Source organism: Equus asinus, chromosome 28 (genome assembly GCF_041296235.1).
Source record: "Equus asinus isolate D_3611 breed Donkey chromosome 28, EquAss-T2T_v2, whole genome shotgun sequence".
NCBI classification, from domain to species: Eukaryota; Metazoa; Chordata; class Mammalia; order Perissodactyla; family Equidae; genus Equus; species Equus asinus.
The window spans coordinates 51,240,717-51,260,209 of record NC_091817.1 but is presented as its reverse complement, the minus strand read 5'-3'; the positions used below and the strand labels follow the sequence as shown (position 1 = coordinate 51,260,209).

Sequence of the window (19,493 nt, the reverse complement as noted above, 5' to 3'; positions counted from 1 at the left end):
AAAATGCTCCGCCACATGGAACCGCTTGGGGTGTCCCGCTTCATTTAACACCATGGACAAGGTGAGAGAGAGGACCTTGCGCCCACTCGCTTCCTGAGGGCCCCTCAGCAGATACCGAACTTGCAAATCCTCATCCCTCTGCCTGCCCCACTCCCACCCCTCCGTGGCCCGTGCTTTTGGGTGCATGTGCGTCTGCACGGGTCTGCAATGTTTTCATGTGCGTGTGTTTACATGTGCCAGTAACATTTTCCCGATTACAAAAAAACCTTATGTGGAAATCTTAGAAAACATAAAGAACAAAAAGAAAACCACCCATATTCCCACAAGCTAGTGATTAGATGTATTTGGGTGGTCTATTTCCAGTTAATTTTCCAAAGACCCATCCGCTGAAATCTTCACTCCTAATGTTCTGCCTTTTTTCTAATCCTTCTACTCCAAGAAGTCCACCCCATCAGAGGACCGCAAAGGTTTGTCACCACTTTGTATCTGGGACATTTACAGCCAACTTCAGGAGCCTGGAAGAGCTCCTGTGGATCCCCCACATAAGGTATCCCCGGCGATACCCAGCCTGCCACACCTGCCTCCAAACTAAGTCACTGACAACTCCTATGGGGGGGAGGGGGCAGAGGGACCTATCACATGACAGAGACAGGGATGCAGAACTGGGGAGGTGACAGCTCCCACCATGCTCTTCTCAATACAGACCTTGCTCCTCTGAGGCTCTCCAAGGAAAGAGCAGTTCCTGTACCCCAAGGCTCTGCCCTGGGCACCCCATGGGCACGGGACCCTCTGTCCAAGACTCCTTGGTGTTGAGGGACCTCTAGCCACGTGGTATGCCCCAGGCTCTCCAACTCAGAGACTGGAGGTCCTGGGGTATCCCTTGCACCCAACTCTCCTCCGTGAGGACCCTGTGTGCCTCAGACCCCTGCGAGGTGAGATCCTGGGTCCCAAAGATCTGACCAACCAAGCTTTCCATTCCACGTGGGAAATCTCCTTTAGCCAGGTTCTCTCTTCTGGACGCCTTGAACACTGGCCCTGGTCTTGCCGGGCGGGTTCTATGACCACCCCTGTACAGGATCCTGGAGAGCACAGATCTCTCAGCTCCAAGTGCATGCGGAATGCGGGATGCACGATGCATGATACAGCCCTGGGCTCTACCCATGGGGACTCCAGGAGACGACCAAATTCTCAATTCCAGGAACCCAGAGCTCTAGGCCTCCCCATCACAGAGTCTCAGTGTGCACAGGTCCCGGGGACCCAGGCTTCCCCATCCAGGGGTCTCTCTGCACACAAGAACCCGGAGCTCAGGCCTCCCCGTCCAGGGGTCTCTCTGCGCACGAGACCCCGGAGCCCAGGCCTTCCCGTCCCAGGGTCTCCGTGCGCGCATGGTCGGCTAACCGCGGCGCCGCAGGCCCCAGCGCAGACCCAGCGACCCCCGCCCCTCCTCACCATGGCTGCGGCAGTCGGGAGCCGCCACCAGCGGACAAACGCGCCCGCCCAGCGGAGGCTGCGCCGTCTCCCGGCAACTGCTGGGCGGTCCCGCGCGAAGTCTCAAGGATCCTCGCGAGACTCCACCCGCCGAGGCAGGTCCTGGCAACGACGGGAGCGCGTCCCTAGTAACGCGCGCCGGGCGGAGCCAGGGGTTGCAGAGTTCAGGGACTTGCTCGCAGCAAGGCGTGGTCCACGCGCTTGGTCTCCTCGACACCCCTAAACGCGTTTCGGTGCGAGATGTATTTGTTTGTGGCCGGTCTCCCCCACTGGAACTTAACGTCCATTAAGGGGGAGGAAATGTTTCGTCCACTTCTGAACTACAGCGCCGAGAAGAGTGCACAGCGGTGCTCAGTAAGGTTGCCTTCAGTAAATGAGGAAGGGAGGGAGGGAGGACAGATCTGCCCCCAAGGCTCCGAGACATCCCAGTTAGGTACAAGCGTGAGCTGCGCCTGCCCTGGCCTCACCTCACCCTGCCCACCTTCGAAGATTCCTCCCGCCTCTGCCCTGCTGGCGATGGAAGACGGCTGCGTTTCCACAAACCCTCCGAAAAAAACAAAAATTGGAAAGAAAAATATGTTCCAGCTAAGTCCAACGTTTTGAAATTAGCAAGTGTCCCCTTCACAGAAATAAACAGCTCAGCCTGAAGAGGCCTCCTTGGTGGCAGCCCAGTCCTCGTGGTGAGGAAAAACCAGAAACAGCAGCCAGAGGTTTCCAAACAGCACTGCAGAAAAAAGAGAGTTACCAGCTTCCTCTCCTGACCTCTTGCTCTGAAAACGGCCAACCATTCTATGATTTCTAAAGTGAATTTCCATTCCCGGCCACCAACCTATTACTTACACACATCACTCTGTCACCCCAGAAGGCTGAGAGTTTGTCATAAGAGGTGGTCTTTCCACACCATTTGTTGTCTTTTTTTCCACACTCCTGTGAAAGAGGACATGAGTGGAGCCATATTAAAATAGAGCCAGAGCTGCCGTTTCAGAGGAACTGCCCTGCACGTCTTGTTTTCTTTATCTTCCAAACTGGACCAAAGTCCCAGCATTCCAGGAAGCCAGGAAGGACAAGAATATCCTGTTTGTAAGGACTGATGAAACTGGACTTTGCTGAGGACCGAATCGCTAACCAATCCATGAACTTCAAGTCTAGCCTTTTGTCTGACGGCCGAATGAAGTACAGACCTGGCCTTCCCTCGTCCGGCACCAATGACCGCCCCTTTAATACAGCCTGCCTCACCATCCTCCCTTCTTCCCATGAAAACTCTGAGCCCCTCTCCTGTAATGGGGACGCTATTTGGGTTATTCCCTGAATCTGTGCTCCCCGAATTGCAATTCTTTGATCCCAGATAAACACTTTGCTCTTAAACTAGTTCCTGTTTTTGTAGGTTGACACTCTCAGCTTCTTCCTAAATAGTGGTTTTGCATCAGGTCATGTTTTCCCATCTGTTTTGGGATGGAGAAGACTCCAGAATCTTCTCCCCCTGGAGAACTGTGTTGGGGACAGAGTGTAAGTAATGAAGAAAGGCTCCGGCAGGCGTGGATCTGCCTGTGCCGCCCGGGGAGGAAGATGCCTCCCGAGATAGGCTTGCTCAGGCCTCAGGCCCCCACGCAGTGGCAGGGATCTGAGAGCCGAAGTGAGGAGCCCAACGGGCTTCCCGTTTGCCCACTCAATCTCTGATTGTTCCTGGAGAGGAGCAGCTAGTTGGAAAGACTGCATTCCCTGGCCTGCACAGAGCCGTGACTTGTTTATAGCAGGCCCTGAGGCCTCTGTGAGGTCTCGTCGCATCACTGTGCCTGGTCAGCTGAGAGTCTGCATTTCTGTGCCAGACCCACTGGCCTGAGGGGCCTTCACCCACGGGGGTCTCCCAGCGGGAGTTCGGCAGGTGAGACGGTGCAGCAGGGCAGAGCGGCGGGGTAGTTACCATCAGTTAACACTTACAGACCCAATGTGCTGGGCACCTCATGCCAGTTGGCTTTTTGCTTTAGAAGTCTGGCTGGGAGTCCTGAGTTAAATAAACGTGTAACAATAATTCCTCTCGGCAAAAAGGGCAAGAATCAGAGGGTTAGCTCAGCACAAGGAGACACGGTATTCACCTGTCACAGACCTCCAGTGCCACTCGGTTCTCAGTGCGGATCGCCAGATGGATGGTTCAGGAGCCCTGGCTGCGGCTCTCTGCGCTCCCAACAAGGCCCACAGCAGCCTGTGCTTTTCCTACTGGATTTGAGTTCAGATTTTTAGAAAAGAGCCTTTTCTTCACATGTGTAGCTTAAGATACTTTTATTCAGCATCAAGCTGTGCAGGTCAGAAACCCAGATAAACGGCATCTGAGTTTCCTGCCGAGCAACACGCACGGGCCGTGTAGTCTCCTGTCTGCTTCCCAGCGCCCGCTTCCTTGGTGGGCCAGGCAGCCCACCTCAGGCCACGGCGGCAGCTCGACACAGGCCTGGATGTCAGGATCACAGAGTGCTTAAGACTGGACTCACTTTTAGAGATGAATAGTGAAGTATTTACAAATGAGATTATATAACGTGTAGGATTTGCTTCAAAACAATCCAGTAGAGTAGGGAGGCAGTTGAGAGTAGGGAAGAAACAAGATCAGCCATGTTGGTCATCCTTGAATCCAGGTGATGGATACATGCAGGTTAATTGTGCTATTCTCTCTACTTTTGTTTGAAAATGTTCTTAATGAAAAGTTAAAAATAAACTCTGGCCTCTGGAGTCAGACCGCCTGCAGCTTACCAGTGGGACACCTTTGACAAAACCCTCTCTGTATTCACTCATTCATCTCTCAAATGGGGATGCTTATTAAACAACAATTACGTGACAGTAACTATGATGTATAACAGGTCACCCCCAAAACATAGTGGCTTAATACAGTGACAACACGGGTTTTGCCCATGATTCTGCAACTTGGCCAGGACTTGCTGTGGACAGCTCACCTCTGCTCTACATGTCACCCTTGGGGGGTGGCTCAAAGATAGGGTCTCAGGTCTGGCCTATTGGCTATTGCCGGCTAGACACACACCATCGGCCTCTCGAGTGGCCAGGGCATCCTCACACAGGGTGGCCAGGTTCCAGGGGGCCCTGCTGAGAGAGCTGAGTCCTCCTTATGATCCTGCCTTGGAAGTCACACAGCATCACTCATGCCACATTCTGTCGGCCAGAGCAGTCACAAGCCTTGCCCAGATTCAAGCAGAAGGAGCATCGATGGGGACTGTCTTGATGGGAGTGGAAGATTCTGGAAAACATGTGGAATCAGAAATACTGCTCTCACCATTCTGAGAAAACACAATCCGCCTCCCCAGCTGACTCTAAGCAGGCAGAGCCCACCCACCGTCCTGACTGCTGAGGGGTCACTGGCTTGCTTATGTCCCTGCCACCCACCCTGAAGCCCAGCTTTATCTCCGAGAGGCCAATGGCTTGAAAACTCCAGGGGCTTGTCCTAGCAGGCCATGAAATCATTTTAGATGGTCACAAACAGCAGTTTTTGTTTTCGTTTGTTTCATAAACTACAGAAAAATGGGCTCTATCAGCCTGCCTCACAGACTCACCAAGTCTCAGAAGCCACGGGCTGGCACTGGGCTGGGCAGTGAGGGCCGGGCTAGGCTGAAGCCTGCGTACCACCTGCCTTTGAGAATGTGCCTTTCCTGCAAACACCAAGTTCACAGCCCACCTGTGAATAAACTCTTCTCCCTGATGCTTTTCTTTGGTTTGTTTTTGTAAAAACGCAGAGTGTGGACTTGGATCCAGACCTTCTGGCTTCCAATGCCTGGCTGTGCAACCTTGGTCAGGTTACCTACCCTCTCTGTGCTCAGCTTCTTTACCTTTAAAACCAGGATACCATCTTAGGATCACTGGGAGAATTAATGAGATATCGCACACAAAGGGCTTGGCACAGAGCCGCATTCCAGGAGCTTGTGTGCGGGCCCAGTGCAGCAGACCAGCGTTGGAGAGAGGATTTCACTCTCTCCTTGGGGTTCTCAGCACGTCCAGACCCCGCTCTCCCTCCCTGGGGCGTCCTCCCTGCCTGCTCCCGTCTCCTTACCTCCCCCCCACCACGCCCCTCCAGCCTCGCGGTTACGCGCTCTCGCCCCCACCCAACCCCTACCCCAGAGTTTCTGCACAGCTTTTATTGTAACTGGCAGTTCTACGTTTATGGGCTGCCTGGTGTTGGCGCCGCCTTCGCCTCTCCAGCGCCCACCCCTCCACGCCCCGCGAAGCGCCGGCACGTAGTGGGCGCCCCATAAATATGTGGGGGTGAACAAATGGACGGAAGTCGGCGCGGCTGCAGGATGAGTGCGCGCGGGGGCCGCAGCCACCGGGCTGGGGACGGGAGGCCGCGGCCCGCGCCGGGTGGGTCCGCAGCGGGGGCGAAGTCCGCGGGAGAGGCGGTCCGCAGGGCCCGGGGCCGACAGGGGGCGCGCGCGGGGCGGGGCGGGGCCGCACCTGTGCTGCGGGGCTCGGGGGGAGGATGGCGGGGGGGACCGGGGCCCCGGAGCAGCTGCGCGCCCCGCCCCGCGGGCTCCTCCCCGCCGCCGCGGCCCCCCGGCTGCTGCCCCGATGCGCTGCGCCGGGAGCCTGGGCCGAGTCGCCGCCGCAGCTGCAGGGGCGCCCGGGCCGGGTGACGCCGCCGCCGCCCGCGCCCCTCCCAGACCCCGCCGGCCGCATGGAGCCCCCGGAGGGCGCCAGCCCGGGAGGTGAGTGCGGCCCCAGCCCCCGGGAGCCCCCGAGCCCGCCTTCCACGCAGCGAGCCGCAGCCCCCTCCTTCCGGGCCCACTCATCGGCCGCGCCCAGGGGCCGCGCAGACCCACCGGCAGCTCCGAGTCCCCGCTGCCCGGGCGGAGCGAGGAAGCCTGGCCCGCCGCGCTGGGGGGCCGGGCCAGGGGCACCTCCCGGGAACAGCCCCCGCGCGGGGCTGCGGGCGCTCGGAGCGCGTCCCCGCCCCCTCGTCCTCTGCGCTCCCGGCCGCCGGGCCGTGTCTGGCGCTATCCTGGGTGTGTGGCCCAGAGATTCATCCCGAACCCCCTTTCAGCCAAGCCGCGGAACCGAGGGTCAGGAGGTGGAGTGTGCCGGGGCCGAAATCTGGGGTGCGGGTCGGCGAGGCGCGGGGGCGACGCTGCCCGCCTGGCCGCGCATCTGCTTTGTTCGCCCCAGCCGCGACTCCGGGGTCCAGGGCGGGGAGGCCGCGGCGGGATCCTGCCGGGCACCGGGCTGACATAGGGTCGGGGTGGGGTGCCCCGGCTCGGCCTGGGGGGTTGCTGGCGCACACATCTGGGAGAGCAGGTGTGCACGGAGCGACCCCTCCTCGCAGGCCGATAGCTGCCCGCGTCTCTGACGATGAGGTCCCACCCTGGGTACCCACCCCCGGACCTTGGAATCTGGCCCCAGCAGGCCGGGGGTCAATGATGGGAGGAAAACTGTGGGAACCTCCCCCTCAGAGCCCTTTCCGAAAGGGTTTGGGGATGTCATTGGCCTAGGAACTTGGATGCAAACTGTGGGGGTCCTCCACCGCCCTGGCCAGGCCCCAGATGCATACTGGTTTCCTGGAGGTCCCATCCCAAGGAGCCACTCCCTGACACACAAGGACCCGCCGGAGGTCCCCCAGCGACACCAACAGCCTCCTGTGGAGGCCAAGGGCTGGCCCGGGAGGCGTCCAGCAGCAGTGGGCCCACCCGCCGCTGTGTCCGCAGTCTGAGTTAGGCAGGTGCCTTCCAGACGGCTGTCTGGAGACCCTTGCCACCCTCCCTGCAAGGGTCACCAGACACACCTAGGGGCTAGTGGGCGTGAGGTTTCTTTGTTATGTGTGGGAGGGATCCAGCTTTTTCTTGCCATGGACAGCCCCGGGCCCCCTGGGGGTTCCCAGTTGCAGCTTTGTGGGGACGTGAAGGGGAGGATTTGGAGAGCAGAGCTGGGCCATGTGGGCTAAGCAGCCGGGCCCCTCTGAGCCTGCGGGTTGTGGAGACAGCCGCCCTTCCCCTGCAGGGCTATGGGCCCCAGCCTTCTTGGAGGGAGGGCCCCTGGGAGAGGAGCTTAAGACCGTTCAGTTTCTGAATCTCACTGCCTGGGGGCCTCAGAGACCTAACGCACTGAGGGCACAGACGTGTATTTATCAGATGCCTTCTCTGTGTGGGCCCTGTGTAGGGCTGGGGACAGTCAGGCAGACGGGCTGGCCACACTCAGGGGCTCACCCTTGTTACTGTGTAGCCGTTTCCTGCCTGCACAGACGGCTGGTGGTCTCCACTCCGTGGGAGCTCAGGAGCTCACAGGTGGGTGGCTGTGACTGTCATTCTCTCAGTTCACTGACTTCTGAAAACTTTATTTTGGAGAGCGCGGAGCACGCACAGAGTAGAGAGAACAGTACGGTCCAGCCCCGCGTGCCACCTTCCGGCCTGCTCGACCAGACCACCAACCTCCCTTCAATCATAATTTGTAGCAAATCTAGACATATTTTTTCATCCGTAAGTACTTCTGAAGTTATCTCTAAAAGATAAGATTTTTACAGAGTATAATTAAAATACCATTTTTGCACCTAAACAAATTAACAGTAATTTCTTAACAGCCAAGTGTGCGCACACAGAGGGGAGAAGTGAGTGGGGTGTGGCACAGAGAGCACGACTTGAAGGTTTCCAACTGGTGTGTTTGGAAAACCAGGCTCTAGCCCGCCCCCTCAAGTCTGAGGAACAGCCCTGCCCTCAGGAGGCGGAGCCCTCGCGGGACCCACTGGACATCCTCGAAATGCTGGGGGAGGGCAGTAAGTCCAGGGACAAAGGGCTGGGGAGATGGGGTGCAGGTGCCACCACCTCTGTGACCGTCTCCCCTCCCTGCAGTCGTTTTTTTAATGACGTTCGTTTGTGTACTCCATTAACTCATTCGTTCTTTCGTTCGTGGGTGTGTGCAGAGCACCTCCCTGATGCGCAGGGCCAGGCCCTGGGCACGCAGCAGGAAACTTGAGATTTGGGCCAAGTTCTCGGCATGAATGTGACGGAAAATAGGTCAACAGCATAGCACCAGGTAACCCTACCGTCTCCACTCAGATCAGCAGTCGGCCTGGGGCGCAGAACTGTGGCACCCACTACCGTCCCCCACAGGCGTGCTGCCCCTGGGCCTGCACAGCTCAAAGTGGCAGCAGCCCCTGCAGGGGCTGGGGCCTCATCCCCTTAAGGGACTGCACTGGGCTCACAGCCAGGGTGTCGCTGTCCCACACCCTGGCTTTCCTGGGCATCAGAAACGCCTGGAAACTCCTGCCCTGGCCCAGTGACCCAGGGCTGCTGAGCCACCTAGCTTGCGGCTCGGCCCAGCTGCCAAGCACCCTCACCCCCGTGGCTGCCTGTGTGTCACTCTGCTTGTACCCCAGGAAGAGCAGCAGGCTCACCGTGGAGAATTGGTCCCTTCTTCCTACAAGGGCTTGTAGACAGGGTATCACGCAGACCTGGGGATGCCGCTTGTTAACTGTGGGCTGTGGTCGTGGGCTCATTCTCTCAACAGACAGTTATGGTGCACCTACTGTGTGCTGGGACCAAGCCTGGGCCCTGGACTCACACTTCTCATACCCAATCGCAGCCTCTGAGCCCGGGGCCTGGCGCAGGGTGAGCACACAGCAGCGTTAGCACCTGTCAACTCCAGCCAAAACCAGCCTTTGTTTCCATTGAGAATTTTTTTTAAATTGAGATATAATTCACATATCATAAAATTCACCCTTTTAAAGTGTACAATTAAGTATTTTTAGTATATTCACAAAGTTGTGCAGCCATCACCACTAGGTGATTTTAGACTATTTTCGTCACTCCAGAAGGAGACCTTGTGCCCAATCGCAGTCACTCCTCGTTCCACACATATCCTGCCCCCGGAAACCGCCAGTCTACTTCCTATGTCTTTTCTAACCTACTTCTTTCTCTCTATGGATTTGCCTATTCTGGACATCTCATGTGGAATCATAAGGAATCACGTGGCCTTTGGTGACTGGCGTCTTGCCCTTACCATGATGTTTTCAGGGTTCACGTGTCAGCGCTTTGTTTCCTTTCATGGCTGAGTAATATTCCACCATGTGGACGGAACACATTTTGTTTACTCGTTCATCATCAGTGGACATTTGGGTTTGATTCCACTTTGACTGTTGTGAATAGTGCTGTGGTGAGCATATGTGTGCGTGCACATGTGTGCGTTTGGGGGCATGGGTGTGTGCTCCCGCTTCTCCTGGGTGTGTGTAGGAGCAGAATTGCTGGGTCATGTGGGGACTCCCCGTTTAATAGTCTGAGGAACTGCTAGACGGTTTTCCACAGTGGCTGCTCCACTTTACACGCCCGAATCAGCTGTGCCTCTTCCGGGGCCCGGGACCTCCTGTCCCTGGCATCTGCCCTGGCATTTTGACTCTTAGTCTCCTATTTTCATCACATGCTTCCAATCAAATGATCAGTGTCCTTGATGGCAAAAGTTGCATCTTATTCTCTTTCCTCCCCCCACAGCTGTGACACAGGCCAGGGCACAGGATTTGCAGAACAAAGACCAGACACTGCCAGAGGGAGGTGGGAAAGAATCAAACAGAAGACAGGCGGTGGTTTCAACAGTGCAGGGTACCATGTTCTGTTAACTAGGACACCATCAATCATAGATGCCTCGCTTGGACAGGATGTTGAAATCTGATAAAATGTGCTTCTCACAGTCAGCAGGACAGGACGCTGAGCCTGTGGGTCTGGAGTTTTGTCCTAGGGGCCCCTGGATCCCAGGACCTATAATGAGGCCTATTGGTGTTCCCAGCCCCCTCCCCAAGGCAAGATGGAGAAGGACTGTGCTGTTTGGCTGAGGTCCTGCTTGCCTCTGCCTGTCCCCCAGCTCAGTGCACATGGGAGGGGGGCAGCACCTGTGGACTTCATCCTTCCTTCCTGGACTGCATCCCATAAAAATGCAGGTTGATGCTGTCCCAGCTCAGAACCCGTGAGCGGCTTCTCCCAGCTCACTCAGAGTAGCAGCCACAGTCCTGACGACGTTTCTGTGATGGGCACCGCCCACCGCCGTTCCTCAGACGCACAGCCATGCTCCCCTCAGGACCTCTGCTGGTCCGTCTCACCCAGGTATCGCCCAACTCCTGCCCACCTTGAGACCCTTCCCCCACTGCCCCCAGCAAGGCCCACCCCCAAGGGCAGAGTCACCTATTTTGTTCATGCCGTGTCCCCAGCGCAGAGTGGGTACTCAGGAAGCCTATTGGATGACTGAATGAATGAACAAACGAACGAGTGAACGAGTGCCTTCGTTCCTGGCCGAGAGGCCCCACCCTGCGAGAGAGGGCAGCTGTAAGCAGAGACCCCACCTCTGTCCCCCTTCTTTCAGAAACCCACCTCCACCTGGCTCAGGGCCCAGGGACACAGAGCAGCCTCCCATGGGCACACGGTCAGGCGAGTCTCGCCTCGCTCCTGCCCTGTCCGGTCGCCAGCCCCATGCCATGACTCGGGAACAGAGGCCAGCAGGTGGCGGCTGAGACCCTGGAGGCCATGGTCCCCGGGCCGTGTACCTGAGATGAGCTGCGTCTCTAAAGCACAAAACTCAGCACTTGTGATGTTGGTTGAAAAACAGAGAGTGCTGGGGCCATGCCTGTCACAGACCAATCTGAGAACACGTGAGCTGCTGTCACTGTTCTTGTTGTTAACCCAGAGCCACCTGTCCGTTTGGAGGCTCGAGACAGACAGCAGCACCTGCCCCAAACCGAGCCCCCAGCCCCGACAGCGACCCGCAGCCATGGGCCCCATGTGTGGAATTGTCTGTGTTGTGGGCGCAGCACAGGCCAGTGGGGCACGAGCACACTCCCATCACACTGACACCCTGGGGGAGGGACCCCGGGGCCACTGCACCAACACCCCTCGAGGAAACAAAGCAAATCTCCTGCAGACTGAAAGCCCCCAGGGGTCAGTCTTCGACCCTTGACCACAACTCTAAGCTGGACGGCCTGGGCTCGAGGCAGAGCTCAGCTCCCCGTTGCTCCGAGCAGGTCCCAGTCACATCTCTTGTGCCCTCTGGGTGGGAAGGTGTCCTTGCCAGCTGGGCATGTGGGACACTGGTGGGTGTAACTCTACCCTCTGAGAATGCTCAAAAGCCACGTTCCAAATGCTGCTGAGAGGTGGAAACCGATCCCTGGAGCCCCCGTCTGTCCTGGCTGGGCCCAGGCCCCATGTGATGATACAACAAGGGCAGAGCTCAGCAGTCTGCGGGTCAGCAGGGCTACCTTCCCTCAGCCACACGGCCTAGGGGCGACCTGGCCAGCTCTGCAGCTGCAAATCGATGGCATTATCTTCTCTCTCAGATGGGGACCCTCCAGACTCACGTGCCAGCCGGCGTCCAGGCTGCTGACCACACTGTCGGGGAGGACACAGGCAGCTGTTGGCACTAAGGGCCCCAGCCGGGCCCTCCTTGGCGCGACGCTGAAGGCAGCTGCTCCTGTGGCTTCATCCACACCCCTCTCTCAGTGTTCACCCCGTGGGGTGGGCAGGGCCCTGCTGCAGGGAGCGTGGAGGGCCCTGTTCACTCCAGTCCTTACTGAGCACCTGCTCGGCGGGGGGCCCCTCAGCTGAGGGACGGTGGGGATCTGTGGGGAGGGGTCCCAGGAGAGGGCAGCAGTGGGGCCACAGTGGGGACGTGGGGGAGCCAAGGGGTCCAGTTGCCTCAGAGGACCCTTGAGCTCTCTGCGGGGGGCGATGGAGCCTGGCCATTGTGGAGGGGGAGATGCTGGTGGGCCCGAGGCATTCTGAGGAGGAGCTAGTAAGGTGTGGATGGGGGGATGTGAGCCGACAGGACAGGTGTCGCCCCAACAACAGAAGGGCACAGTTGGCGCTTTTGTGGGGCCAAGGTCTCATCTCTGAGTGGCAGTCTCCACCCCAAGGGGCCTCCTGCTCTCATCCAACGAAAAATTGTTAAATATTAAAAACAAGTAATTATATTTTAAAAAATAATAATTGCATAGAAAAAACCTGGAGGAATATTCCTCAATGGTGAAGCGTGGTTGGTGGTGAGGGGTCGGCTCCTTCCTCCTGTTCTGTAACTCTTCTACTATGAGAGTGTATTATTTTGAATTCAAAAACAACATAGATTTTTTTTTTAAAAGGCAGTCCACAGAGGACAGATAGACGAGCAGGGGCTGTTCTGGGTTAACGGGAGCCAATGGAGAAGGAAATGCATGAGTGACCGCTGGACCCTCGGTTGGAACAGAGTAGAGACAAGTGACAGTGTCAGGACCCTGTGGGCCCTGAGCTGATGGGACCAGCAGGAAGTCCCACTGAGACCTGCATGGCCTGTGCTCCAGCACGCAGGGCAAGGTCATCCCCTTCCTTGTCCACAGCAGGAGGCCACCATGGAGAAGCCCCTGCCCTTGTCTGGGTCCTGGTCACTGCTCAGAGCCTCCAGTGAGGGCACCAGGAGCCGCATTCTCTAGTCCTCCCTGCCTGCACCCTGTAGGGTGTGGGAACCCCACGTCTCTTCTTGGGGAGGAGCCCCGTGTCTCCTCCTGGGGGTGTAGGAGCCCCCACGTCTCTTCCTGGGGAGGAGCCCCGTGTCTCCTCCTGGGGGTGTAGGAGCCCCCACGTCTCTTCCTGGGGAGGAGCCCCGTGTCTCCTCCTGGGGGTGTAGGAGCCCCCACGTCTCTTCCTGGGGAGGAGCCCCGTGTCTCCTCCTGGGGGTGTGGGAGCTTCCACATCTCTTCCTGGGGAGGAGCCCCCATGTCTCCTCTCAGGTTAACAACTTCTGTCTTTTTGCAGAAATAGTTAAGGAGGTTGAGGTGCCACAGGCTGCCCTGGGCACCCCGGCCCACGGACCAGGGGACAGCGGGCACTCGCCTGTGGCCGAGGAGGAGGTGGGCATCCCAATACCGGCACCAGGGCTCCTGCAGGTCACAGAGAGGAGGCGTGAGTATGGCCGACCTGCCCAGCACTCTCCATGGGGACCCAAGAGCTCCCCTGGGAAATTGAGGGGGGCCCTGTCTACACACCCTTTTGGTTGTGGGGGTGGGGCCTTGGCTGCACCATCTGTGGAACAGGGGACCCCAGAAGGCATTTAGTCTTGAGTGTGGAGAGCAGACGGTGGGATCTGGGTCCGCCCCACCTATCCTGACCTGGCTGGGCTTTACCCAGAGTTCTGGTTCCTCACTGGGCCTCCTGGGGGGCTCTTGGTGGAGGGACTGTGCCAGTGACCAGCCCCCTCTGCCCCCAGAGCCCCTGAGCAGCGTCTCCTCTCTGGAGGTGCACTTTGACCTCCTGGACCTCACCGAGCTGACTGACATGTCCGACCAGGAGCTGGCCGAGGTCTTCGCTGACTCGGACGACGAGAACCTGACCAGCGAGTCACCGGCAGGTGGGGCTGGTGTTGGGGCTCAGCGGGCAGTGTGGGGAGGTCTGGGGCTGAAGACCCCCCCAGCCCTGGACATTGCTTCTTGCAAACCTCTTTTTTTGAAAATAATTTTCTCTCAAGTGTGTGTTTAAGTATTTATCACCACTGCACCATTTCATGCAACATTTTTGCATTTTACTTATCTATTTGCCCAATTTTAAGGAATTTTCCTCCTGTTAAAGCTACCCCTCAATTCTAATTTTCAAACACCAACAAAGGTCAAGGCCACAGTCCCACCAAAGGTAGAATTTACTACATGTGAATTTAATCGCAAGTTAGGCCCAGCACAAAGAGGGTGGCATTTGCCTGGCCCCTCCTCAGCTCAGCCCTGACTTGGTTTCCCTTTCAGTTCTCAGGGAAGCGTTGCCCTTAGCCCAAGACCCTGAAGGCCTCAGAGACAGCAAGGCAGCCAGTGGGGGCCCAGCGGCCTTCCTCCCTCCCTGCTCACACCTCACGCAGGCAGGAGGTGGAGGGGTGGGTCGGGGGCTCAGACCCCAACCCTGCAGAGCCTGCTCCCTGGGACGGCGGGGGGGTGGTCGGCTGCTCCGGGCCAGGCCAGACCCGGACCCACACATCTGCATTGCTGGTGGCCCAGCACCTGGGTGTTTTATAAGCATCCAGAGGACCCCAGTATGCAGCCGAACCCCACGATGGAGGCACATACAGGGGACCCCAGCCTCACTGACCCCTACCCTCGTGTTCCCGCCAGGCCTGCACCCACTGCCCCGGGCCGGCTGTCTGCGCTCCCCCTCCTGGACGCGCACCAGGGCCGAGCAGAACCGCGAGAAGCAGCCCGTCAGTGACGCCGAGCGGCAGCCGGGAATTGTGGACACGTTTCTCACCGTGGAGAGGCCCAAGGAGGACTAGGGGGCTGGCCCCAGGGCCGCGTGGGAAGACCTGGACAGTCGTGGCCCCATGGACACTCTGCCCGCCCCACGTGGCTCCGGGCCGGGGTCTCGGGGCACCCCAGCACAAGCACAGTCCAGTGGCCTTACGTCCAGCTCCTTCCTGGTCCCTGGATCAGGGACCACAACAGCCGGGGATGAGATGGGAGTGGCCTGGGCCTTCTGGAAACTTCTTTCTGCAGGACTGGTGCTCTCGTCTGTCACAAGATTCCTGAGTGGGTTCTGGGTGTGGGGGGACCTGAGCCAGCAAGAGCTGCTCTGCAAAGCCCCTGGGGGTTTTGGGGTTCTAGTCTGTGAATGGCCACACCGAGCTCCAGCCCATGGGATGCTCTGCTGTCCAGCCAAGTATGTGGGTGGGCGGGTCCTTAAAATTGCCACCTTGATTTCAATCATGTCCCCTTCCTGCAGCCCAGGGAGCAATGTCGGCACCAGGGTCCCCTCCCCAGGCCCTAAAACCCTGCCTCTCCTGGTCTCTGCGACAGCAGGGCCCACTCCCCTAGCTCAGAACACCAAATATGGCACCACTGCCTCCGACTGCTGGGCAGGGGTTCACCTTAGCCTGTGACATCCCCACAGTCCAGCACGCACCCCCGTGGGTCTGAGTCCCCAGCCAGCCTCCTGGCCTGGGGTGGAGCAGCCTGAGGTGGGCGGGGATGTGAGGGGACCTGTGCACAGCCCCCGGCCCCCAATTCAGGGGCACCAGGCTCGGCTATTCCCAATGCTGCTGCCTACGTGCTAAGGGATAGAATAGGCTTCTGGTCTGCCAGCGAGTCCAAGAATGGTTTTAAAATACAGGTGTAAGCTTGCTCTCTGTCCCCACGCCAACCTGCCCTGACCCATCCCCCACTGGAACGTTTCTGGGGAAGGAAGCCGGGCTCTTCTGTGGATGCGCTGGGCATGTGCTGGACCCACTGCGTGCAGCTACAGGCAAGTCCCTGCCAGGAAAATGGGCCTCAGAAACGCAGGAGTTTGCCTTCCGCGCGGGGCCTGGGGGACACTGCCCACGCTCTCCACACACGATGAGCAGCACCATGCAGATGCAGACCAGACGCGACCGAGAATTCCTCTTAAAACCGATCCCACCCCACCAACCGGGTCTTCCTGCCCAATTTCCATCCTTCTTGCTGCAGCTTCCGCAGAGCTCGTTGACAAAAAGTGGGATTAAAACATCACCCACCCCAAGGCCTCACCAGGTCTCTTCCTTTCAGCTGACCCCAGCGCTCAGGGGCGCATGCTGGGGGCGGGGCTGACGCTCGAGGAGCAACGCTCATGCTCCAGGTCTTTCTCCAGCTGCAGCCACTAGGGGCTCAGCCTTGCTGCCTCCGGGCTGCTTATCTGGGTCACACTTCAGGGACAAGTGCCCTGGTCGTCTGGTCATTAGGTGAAGATCCTGCCCCCACACAAGCCCAAGCTGGAAGCGGAACAAGGTTCCCTGGTGAGTCTCCCAGCGAGGACAACAGGCTTCTCACAGGGAGGCAGCCAGCAAGCAGGGCCCCTCTGCGAGCAGAAGGCCAAGGCCAAGGCCCAACCCCAACCATTTTAACCACCTGTGAGACGGGCCCAGAGAACAGACGCTGGGCACCATGCAGGTGGGTCCCCAGCCTCCCTGACAGAAGATTCTCAGCCAGGTCTCCTCCATCCGTGGGCCCAGGAACCGACCTGAAGCTGGGGAATGGGTGCCCAGGTGGCTCTGGATGCCACAGCGCCTCCCTAGGATTGAGGGGAGCACCCAGACAGGACCCTGGCAGGACCCCCAAACCACTCAGCTAACAGAGGCTGAATCTGGTGGGAGCTGCATTACACAGTGAGCCCTGAATTTGTTTGTTTGTTTTGGTGAGGAAGATTAGCCCTGAGCTAACATCTGCTGCCAATCCTCCTCTTTTTGCTGAGGAAGACTGGCCCTGAGCTAACATCCGTGCCCATCTTCCTCTACTTTATACGTGGGATGCCTCCCACAGCATGGCTTTGCCAAGTGGTACATAGCTCCGCACCCGGAATCTGAACCCACGAACCCCAGGCTGCCAAAGCAGAATGTGGGAACTTTGCTGCTGCCCCACCAGGCTGGCCCCCTGGAGATTTAAAAAAATTCAATAATGCACATTTTACAAACAAGAGAAGTTGAAAGTGCTTGTTCCAAGTTGGAAATTATATTTTTGAGGCAAACATAACAAACGATTTGGAAAATTTAAGACCAAGTCCCAGTGTCTGGTCTTAGCCGGGTCAAGAGCAGTGGGCAGGTGCGTCATGGAAAGAGGCCACTCCCTGCCCCCCACAGCCAGTCACCCCAGGATGTCTTGAGCAGCAGTCAGGCGAGCAGAGGGTTACCAGGTGACCCAGACATTGCCCACCCACACGAAGGCAGCAGCTGATGCCCCGTGAATGTCACGATTCTGACAACTCCAGGGGGCAGGCGTGCGCTGGGACCCCTCCACTAACCAGGTTCCCCGTCCTGACTCTGCCTCCCAGGGCGCTGGGCCCGAGCATCAGACCTAGGGCTCTCCACCTACGACTGGCTCTCCCCTCGTCTGGCAGCTGCCTGACACCAGAAAGAGGGTTAACAGGTGGTGACAGCAGCACCCCCACATAAGGCCCAGAGCCTCTCTCGTGATCCTAAAAGGGTAACAGGCCCACCGGTTACCGAAGGGGATGAATCCAGACACATTCTGTTGCTCAGGCCCCCGCCAAGGATGGATGCTGGTTTTTCCTTTTAAAGACTGGCACCTGAGCTAACATCTGTTGCTAATCTTTTTTGTCTTCTTCTCCCCAAAGCCCGCCAGTACAGAGTTGTATATTCTACTGTGAGTGCCTCTGCTTGTGGCATGTGGGACGCCGCCTCAGCATGGCCTAATGAGCAGTGCTATGTCCATGCCCAGGATCCGAACCAGGGGAACCCTGGGCCACTGAAGCAGAGCGCGCGAACTTAACCCCTCGGCCACGGGGCCAGCCCCTGGGTGCTGGGTTCTGAGAAACTGCCTCCCTCACACTCAGCCTAGGTGCTGGGGGACTCGGGCCCCCAAGGCCTCACCATCCTCCCGTAACCACACCCCTCTGGGAAGTGTTGAGTTTCCTCCACAAAGACTGACAGGCCTTCCACCCAAATGGCTATTTTAAAAACTAAACTTTTCCTTGATAATTGGCTCATAATTTCCTTTTCTTAATTCTGCCGCCTCACCAAACCCTGAGCAATTCTGGCCTGAGCCAGAAGCCTCCTCTCCTTGAGGCAATTACAGTGACCAGCACTTAACACTTCTCCACGAGGCACTGTCCCCACCACATGCGACCACCACCCATCCTGTCAGAGGCCCACAGGGGTCCAACACTCGCGGTCTCCAGGAAGACACAACGCCCTCTGCTCCTGGGGTGGCAGGTGAGTTACGGCTCGCTGCCCTCCCCTGACTTGGGCCCCTGTCCTCTAGGAACAGGGTCCCAGCTCCTGTCACAGGGGAAGGCCATATTCTGGGAGCGGGATCACTGCGGGGTCAGAGTGCCCTCATCTAAAACGCCCATCTGCAGTTATCACGTGTTTTAATGTGTTTTCTGGTAATTCCGGCCACTGCTCCCAGAGGTAGACTGGCTAAGTTGGGCTCTCCTGCATTCAATGCTCCGTGCTCCCCTCCTCCTGTCCCCAGTTCCAGCCCTTCAGCCGCTCGGGAAGGGACGTGTCCTCCTCTAGGCTGCCGGTGCCTTCCACAAACTCTTCATAGGTGGACTTCTCCGCGAAGGGCCGGGGGCCCAGCAGCTCCACCATGTCGGGCTTCTCCAGCACCTCCTTCTCCAGCAGCCGCTTGCCCACCTGGAAATCACAGCTGCCCATCAGGCTATCCTGAACAAGTCCACTCAGCCACTCCAGGACAGTGGGCACCGCCAAAGGCAGGCCCCAAACCTGAGCATCCCACGGGGACGGGGCCCGGCCCTATACCCGGCCTGACTCGCCTTGTCCACCCGGTCCCGGCACCGCATCAGCAGGTCCAGGGTCCGCTCGTAGGCAGAGCTGATGAGGCACCGGACCTCCTCGTCAATGAGCTGGGCAGTGGCCTCACTGTACGGTCTCTCCACCAGCGTCTCACCTTGCCGGGGAAGGTCGAAGGACACCTGGCCTAGCTTTTCGCTCATCCCAAACTGCACTACCTGGAAGTGAGCGAGGAGCCGAGGGTGAGCCTGGCTGGGCGAGGCTCCGAAGAGCCCCTCCGGGGTCGCTGCCCTTTACCTGGGCGTAGGCACTCTGGGTGACCTTCCTCAAGTCGTCCTGGGCCCCCGTGGTGATCTGCCCAAAGAAGACCTGCTCGGCCACCCTGCCCCCCAGCATCACACACACGCGGTCCAGGAGCTGTTCCCGCGTGTACAGGTGCTGCTCCCTGGGCAAGCACTGGACATAGCCCAGCCCCTCACCCCGGGGGATGATGGACACCTGCAAGGCATGGCAGGCGGGCCCTCGTCACTCCCTGAGCAGAGCCTGCCCCTTCAGGGGCCACCCTGGAGCACCCCAGGCCAACGTTGCCCAGCTCTGACCGTCAGTCTCTCCACAATACTGTGGGAAGAGAGGAAACCCCTGGGCCCACCACCACCAGGGGCCACCCCCAGGGTTAACGTGGAAACCACCTCTGTCCTGCCCCTCAAGGAAGTTCCAGAGGAGCCGCACCTTCAGGGCCAAAGCTTAGGAGCGAGGCGAGTTTAGCAGCAAACCTCTAAGGTGTCAAGTGCCTGCATTCAGACATCCTCTCTGCCTACCCACCC

The 19,493-nt window shown here is 58.4% G+C and overlaps 2 protein-coding genes across 10 annotated transcripts in view; one reads left to right on the top strand and one right to left on the bottom strand.

Moving 5' to 3' along the window:
- Positions 1-19,493, bottom strand: part of GAS8 (growth arrest specific 8) — a 51,236-nt gene that overhangs the window by 15,723 nt on the left and 16,020 nt on the right. The window contains exon 1 of one of the 4 annotated variants that reach the window (XM_014836524.3): positions 1,450-5,537. The exons of the other annotated variants lie outside the window; for them this stretch is intronic. Coding sequence (XP_014692010.1) covers positions 1,450-1,452 — 3 coding nt within the window. The 5' untranslated portion in view covers positions 1,453-5,537. Of the gene's footprint in view, positions 1-1,449; positions 5,538-19,493 lie in introns of those variants that run through there. 4 annotated transcript variants of the gene reach the window in all.
- DBNDD1 (dysbindin domain containing 1) lies at positions 5,639-18,357 on the top strand. 6 transcript variants are annotated; one of them, XM_070500679.1, is made up of 6 exons: positions 7,989-10,556; positions 10,661-10,775; positions 11,780-11,957; positions 13,227-13,373; positions 13,678-13,818; positions 14,564-18,357. In XM_070500679.1, the coding sequence occupies exons 5-6, from the start codon at positions 13,746-13,748 to the stop codon at positions 14,719-14,721; spliced, it is 231 nt and encodes a 76-aa protein (XP_070356780.1). In that variant the 5' UTR covers positions 7,989-10,556; positions 10,661-10,775; positions 11,780-11,957; positions 13,227-13,373; positions 13,678-13,745; the 3' UTR covers positions 14,722-18,357. The 6 variants fall into 6 exon arrangements, with proteins under 6 accessions (XP_044617397.1, XP_070356778.1, XP_044617396.2 ...); XM_070500677.1 differs by lacking the exons at positions 7,989-10,556; positions 10,661-10,775; positions 11,780-11,957 and adding exons at positions 5,923-6,185; positions 7,693-7,754; XM_070500680.1 differs by lacking the exons at positions 7,989-10,556; positions 10,661-10,775; positions 11,780-11,957 and adding exons at positions 6,044-6,185; positions 7,815-7,946.

Coding starts and splice junctions, on each gene's coding strand:
- DBNDD1 (XM_044761461.2), top strand. CDS start 5,960: ATGGCGGGGGGGACCGGGGCCCCGGAGCAGCTGCGCGCCCCGCCCCGC. Junction 13,374..13,677: donor GCAGGTCACAGAGAGGAGGC/GTGAGTATGGCC, acceptor CTCTGCCCCCAG/AGCCCCTGAGCAGCGTCTCC. Junction 13,819..14,563: donor GACCAGCGAGTCACCGGCAG/GTGGGGCTGGTG, acceptor TGTTCCCGCCAG/GCCTGCACCCACTGCCCCGG.